General features: G+C 54.4%; 1 protein-coding gene across 1 annotated transcript; it reads right to left on the bottom strand.

Moving 5' to 3' along the window:
- Nucleotides 1-230: 230 nt before the first annotated feature.
- Nucleotides 231-1337, bottom strand: NECHADRAFT_77976 (uncharacterized protein; the record flags this gene model as incomplete). Its single annotated transcript, XM_003052668.1, has 1 exon — nt 231-1337. The coding sequence occupies one exon, from the start codon at nt 1335-1337 to the stop codon at nt 231-233; it is 1107 nt and encodes a 368-aa protein (XP_003052714.1).
- Nucleotides 1338-6680: the final 5343 nt, after the last annotated feature.

Below are 6680 nucleotides of genomic sequence, written 5' to 3'. Positions count from 1 at the left end.
CAAATCAATTGTATTGAGCTGTCAAACCAGGCCAAGAGCTGAGCTCGCAGCCTCGAATGGGCAACGAATCGCAACAACAAGGAAAAAGAAGTAAAGTCAAAGCAGAAAGCGAATGGGTATATCTGAGAAAGTTAAAAGCAACGCGAAATGATAGGAAACCGGCTCAATGGTCGTCTACGTATGCTCACCAACGCCTGCAATACAAAAAAGACGTGTAAAAGAAAATCATCTCAGATCTTGTTTTCTCCCAGCGAAAACATGTTTGCCCTCGACTCGTCTCTCGCCACCGTCTCCATGCCGATACTCTCCTCGGGAGACGTAGGACTCTGGAGTTGTCCGTTGCGCTTGAACATGGGCACAAAGTACCGTCTGCTCAACATGCGCCCCGGCTTCTTGGAGTTATCCTTGACGGCGGGTCGAGGTTGCATGTTCCTCACCGGGAGGGTTGTCAAGGCGTGAGGTGTCTCGGTGAGAGGTTCGCACTTGGGGAACAGCGAGTACTTGGCCGGCGCCGGGGGCTGCATCGTGTCTTGGAGGAGGTCCCTGCCGAGTGTGCTCATGGTGCCAACAGAGGCGCCTGACTCACGATTGGGTTGCCCCAGAGTCATCTCAATTGTAGTTGAAGGAGACTCTGTGGCAAACGGGCCCTTGTATGTAGTCGGCAGCTGCAGAGGCTTCGGATCCAAGGGCGACTGAACTTGATGACAACCTATGGCGACTGAAGGATCTATGTGGTTCTTTTGGTTAACACCCAGCGACTCGCAGCCATTTACCACTATCTTGGGCCATTTACCAGGGGCAAAGGATGAGGCCTGTCCATCTGTGGACATGGTTCCAAAGGACCGCTCAGACCTCACAGAGTCTGAGTCTGGTGTCCCTGGTGTTGGTACCCGGTGGTTGAATGTGTCACGCCAGGTATCACGATATGTGCCATCAGACATCGTCTCTGGCATGGAATCTCTTTGGGACGATTTGGCCTGATGTTCTTTGTTCTCAGCTCGTCGAGAAGCAATGCACCTCTTGTAGATCAAAACGCCCAAGAATATCGCGATGCCGAGAATGATTCCAGAGATAATGGTCCCTCCAATGATGGCAGCCTTCTCGTTGATCTTGTTCGATTCGTCGTCTGATCGAGAGACATGAGAGGCATCGTCTGTATTGTGGGTCAGTTCCTGGAGGAACTTGGACCCTTCAAGGGCTAGATGCTTCAACGACTCGGCTTCTTCTTCGTTCCACGCTTGGTCTCGTGAGGCAATTGGCTTCGCGTTCGTCGGGGTATAGGCTATTGCGGCGAGGAGGCACGCCAGGAGGTTCGTCGACTGGTTGATACGTGTCATGGCGGTCGTTTCTTCGGTCTCGTGCCTTCTTTCTTGTCCAAACCCATTGCAAGAGTTTACCTTGGCCTTCGGCACACACTGGGGCTGTCACTTATTAGTAGACCCAAATGCTTTGTGAACACCATCTCAAGTGCTCAGAAGCCATAACGAGAATAGCACATGTCGTTTTGGTCGACAAAGAGCTCTGTTGGGCAGTCGACCACCTCCAAGAAGTCAACCAAGACCCCCCAAGCTCCATGTTGGGCGACGTATTGCGTATGGCTGAGCCCAAACTGGCATCAATCCATCAGACTCAAAGAAGTCCACGTAGTCTTTCGGTGTCTCGATCGGTCGTGTCATCGAACAAAGAGTCGGTCAGGTCTGCTGTGTCCGACAACAAAGAAAGGCTGGGGTCGATGCCCATACACGCATCGGTACTGACAGACCGTTTGGCGTTTCATGTTTCTTTGAGGGCAGAAATAGACTTTTATCCAAGATCAAGATCCTCAGAAATAGCAATTTCGGTTCCTCGGAGCAGATATCCATTGTGCAGCACAAGGTGGGAGCAGAGGCTGATTTATGGCTGCAGTATCACCTACAGACAATCGCCGCAAAACACAGCACAGGCTGGGCTGTGATAAGCTTGCGGATAGACTTCACAGACATGCTTCTGTCTCTGCTGCTTTGCGCATGGCGCAATTCCTGTATCTCCGGACAGATAAACATCTGGGTGTATACCGCAGCCAGGCACAAGTCATGATTGGGAGACTGGTATCTAATCTCCATCCCTTGGTAACAGCCAGGGGGCGGCGAGGGATGGCCAGCCCCAGCGAATATGCAAATATGACTTGCGTCAAAGTTAGAGACTACTTTGCCAGAGATAAGGACTCTCTTGGCCGCTGCAAATCCCCAACTCTCGATGTCATCGCGGCCTTGGGAGTGCCCGAGAGGCCGACCGATCCGCCGACCTCTATTGATACGGCCTCTACCCGTCATTCATTGCCAGGTTGACCTAGCCTCGGCCAGTCCACGGGCAAGTCGACTCTGGAGGCAGACTGCCCAGGTTGGCGAGAGTTCGGGACAAGGGGTTCGGCGACACCATCCAAGCTCTGCCAACATTGATCCCATCCCCATCCCCAGGCCAGGGCCAGGGCCATCGAGACCTCCTCAAATCTAGATCAGCATGCATTCGTGGCTCAGCTTGCCTTCTTGGCCCACCCTTGCCTGGCAATGGTAACCCAGCACGCCAAGATCAGCTGAGCAGCAGTGTGTGCCCGGTGAGATAGGAGATAACATGCTGCTCTGCACGCACAGCAGAGTACAGTGCAGTGCAGTAAGGGATGGATGGCCATTCGCCTTGACCCCCATCCCCATCGGCCCCCCACTCGAAGGGCAAAGCAAGCAAGCAGCGCTCACGCTTCTTCATGCCATGTTGGTCCAGCCGGCGCCTGGAGTCGTTTCAATCCCTTTCCTCCGCGACCTGTCACGACAGGGCGTCGGTTCTGAAAGCTGGGGCGGCGTATTCACGGCGAAGCGGAGCTCTTCTGGGGAAACTCCTGGCGACAGAGTCCCTCAACCCGGCAAATAACGACGGCTTTGATCCAGTCCGACTGGAGTCGAAGCGACTGTTTCGCTGATCGCGACCGGCGGACAGAGGGCATGCTGGTTTCGGTTGTCTTGCCTTCTGCGGCTCAACCATGTTTCCGGGGTTAAGTTGCGGGCTGAGAATCTCATTGCGGGCGTTGGCGACTCGAGTCAAGAGATGTCATCGGTCAATCTCATACCAGTGTTTGGCAACACAACTAGACATGACATATTAATATCTGTCTGTATCTTTGTGCCCACACCGCCAGGGTGGGGCGGCCCTCCGCCTCTGGCACCCAGCCATGTCTCGTCCTGCAGCCTCTCAAATGAAGAAACCGAGGGTCATTTTGGCTTTGACGTTGGCCCTGCCTTGCCTGCGATATGGTACTCGAGGTCAAGCTGTAATGGCAGCCAACGGAGTCTCCGTAAATGGTCTTCCGAGACCAAGCATGGATGGCATGGGCTCAACCGCTGGGCTTGCAGGCTGGGCGACGTGTGGGGGAGCGACACACTCTGATCCTGATCCCGCTGTACATGCTTGCTTGCTGTAGTAGCTGTCGTGCTGCATCATTCATCCGATGCGAGAGAGCGGAGTGAGCATCCAGGAACTCGATTCTCAAGTTGGAGGATCACGCGTTCGCAGAAAAACATGACATACTGAGTCAACGATCTCTGCTTTCTGAGGCAAATAAAGGTCCCTAAATATAATAAATAAAATACTCAAAGATTTATGATATTATTCCTTAGTTTTATCTCTTAATTAGTATATAATTAGATTATGATGTGAGTACTCTTTGCTGAGTGTAAATGCTCTGGTGTCTCAAGTTTTCTTACGTCCAGGTGAGGATCCCATGCCTGCAATGTCCTTCCCGCATGCCAATGGCCGGGATTAGCTCCGGTCCGACAACCTTTCCCTTCATGACGCTTGGGTAGACTGTCAAAAATGATGAGAATGAACTCGAAACACCCTTCTTAGACGGTCAGGACTAGACTGCCGCTCGTTCAGAATACGCTCCCCAGAAGCCATCGCCGTCTCCCCGGGTACTGCGTCAAGCCCACGGTGAGGACTCGGCGTAGAATCCTCCGACCTTGTCGATCACCTCTGACCTATGGATTGTCGCATGGAGTAGCAGGATTCAAATTCAAGACACGTCTGATTCGTCCGTAAGCATGGGGTAGATGCGTCGCCGGTGCATGGCCAAGTCGTGACAGCACAGCGGGAATGCCCCCCAGAGGTTCCAAGCTCCAACGCAACACAACACAGAGCAACCTGTTTCGACGTCTCGATCTGCTTCCCCAAAGTATGGCAGCCTCGGGCTCTGTTGTTGCTGGCCTGAAAAAGCAAGGGTCTTCGCCAGCGCCGGGATACAGCGTCGAGAACAGTCGACTAGCGGGTTTATCTGCCAACAGGCTAAAATCCGAGTCCACTCAGGCCCCTCCAGGATCAAGCCGCTGACACCATGCTCGGACGCTTAGTGCAGTTTTTGAATCATTTGCGGGCGCAACGTCGACACTGAGCCTCTCACAGTCCGCTCGCAAGTCATCAACAGGAACAACGCCCTGAAGCGGTCGACTAGGGGGTCCAAAATCGACACATGCTTCTCCTTTCCGGCCTGAGCACGAGGGAATCTCCATTGTTATTCTGCTAATCCCTTTAAGATGTAGCATTCGAGGCCAAGAGACTCCCTCAGGCCCGAAACTGGATATTCTGCCTGTGGCCCAGGCGAAACAGAGTTCGGATGACTGACTGCCTAGTAGCTCGACAATCTCATGGCACATCCGTTCCCCCTATGCCTATGCCGGACCACGCGGCGTACCGAGAAACGTTTGACCCATCTGAGTGGTGGAGGAACGGCCAGCAGACGAGGGAGGTCCAACAGCAACAGCAACAGCGTACAGTATGCCTGTCCGACTCTCGGCCAGACGACTTGCATACCCGGCCAAGGCTGCGGCAAGTAGAGTGCGTAGACCTTCTCGGGCCCTCTGTAGGGATGGAACATGTCGGGATAAACAGGCCTGCTGCCCGAGCCACCAAGCAAGGTCAATCCAGACAGAACCAGAACCGTGCCAAGCACCAGCATGTGAGACAGCCCCAGCTCGCCCGTCAAACCCCTGCCGACTCGTGGGTAGCAAGTGGGGGTTCCGACATGGCGTTCCATGCGAGTGCTTGGAGGCGTTCAACTCCACTGGCTCCCGTACCCAGTACCGACCCTCGACTGCCTGTCTCGAACATCGTCAATGGATGGTGTAGCTCGGCCGGAACATACACGCATATGCGACTAAAATAAGCATCTGTAGCCAGGGGGTCCTCCTACCTCTTTCTGTCATTTTCGACCACCTCTGAGTGTTTAATTCTTCTAATGGAAACCAAAGCCATTATACATGCCAACCGGGAGATTGTGCAGGTACCCCAAAGAGCCGGCATGATGGGCCAATAGAGATATCCTCAGATCTCCAGACCAGACACAAGCCAAGAGTTCGGATGTCGCATGACCAGTCCCCGAGAGAGTCGCATGCCAAGCAGCAGCGACGACCACAAAGAACCATCGTCTTCCAACCTCACTAAGACGGCGTGAGGGAGCAACCAAGTCCCGGGATTGGTGGACAGATGGCACACTGACGCGAAAGCCAGCAGCCTCGCCAGCCTCCAATAAAAGCCACCGTCCTCAGTCAGCCTGTGTAAGCTGAGAGATCACAAGCGGACTCGCGCCAAAATGGCCCTGGAAGGGTGACGTCTGCGACGGGCGTTGCTGGCATGAAAACTGGGCCTCGAACCCGCCGGAGGTTGCTCTTCATGGAGTTCATTATGGGGTTCGCTCGTTCGCGGAGGCAAGAATACACTTGGTCCCCAGAGTTCTCCGCTCTCACAGCGAGTGATGAGTACAGGGGAGCTAGTTCTGTTTGAGAGGCCGTCATTTCCCTGACCAGTTCATTGCTTGTAACATCTGAACGATGCCAAATCTTCCAGAAGAAAGCGTCAAGCCAAAGGGACGGAGCCGCAACCGCAGCCGCAGAGCCAAGTACCGGAACGGTAGCGGCGACATCCATGGCTGGGACAATACGCCGTAACTCGATCGTGTGTGTGTGTGTGTGCGTGTGGCTGCCAGCCATCGAAGAACGGCCGACCACTTCTCATATTTGAACGACAGGGCTACTCTCCCCTGCATCTTGAATAAAGCTCTGCCGCACAGCAACGTACGACGGACGAACTCGAACAAGAGATGGCAGCACTGATGGTTGCCGCAGGTGACTGGCCTCGAGGATCTGCCAGCTATGGGCCCAGGTCATGGCTCTTGAGCTCCATCCGGTTGAAGCTCGACAGCACAGCTGTGGCTCAACCGTTCAACAGCCAATGTCTCTGTACCCGGAACTCGTGCCGTGTGGGATGCATGTGGCGTTCGGCCAGATGGACCCGCCGCCCAGCTTATCCCGGGACATGCCAGGGCGACCCTAGCTCAAGCTCACGCATGCCCGTGGGGCCTGGAAGGGGTTCCCTAGATGCAGCACCAGGTTGCTCAACCCATCTAGCGGGGGACAAAATACACGAGACTGAATTGGCTGTGCCCTCACCTCCCTGAGTCTCGTGTTTTATGTCCCCCGCTGGCCCATCTCCATCCCCCATGCCCATTTCCTTTTCTGATCTTGCCTCCGAGAACATGAGAGACCAAACATCGGTGCGGCAAATTGCCACAGATGCGATCGCCAGATGGTTGGCGAGTGCTGACGATGCAAGACTCCACTGACAGGCAGTCCGACTTCGCAAAGACGTGTATCCGTACC

Source organism: Fusarium vanettenii (assembly GCF_000151355.1).
Source record: "Fusarium vanettenii 77-13-4 chromosome 3 genomic scaffold NECHAsca_2_chr3_3_0, whole genome shotgun sequence".
NCBI lineage: Eukaryota > Fungi > Ascomycota > Sordariomycetes > Hypocreales > Nectriaceae > Fusarium > Fusarium vanettenii.
The sequence above is the reverse complement of the archived record's forward strand: the minus strand, read 5'-3'. Positions and strand labels throughout refer to the sequence as shown.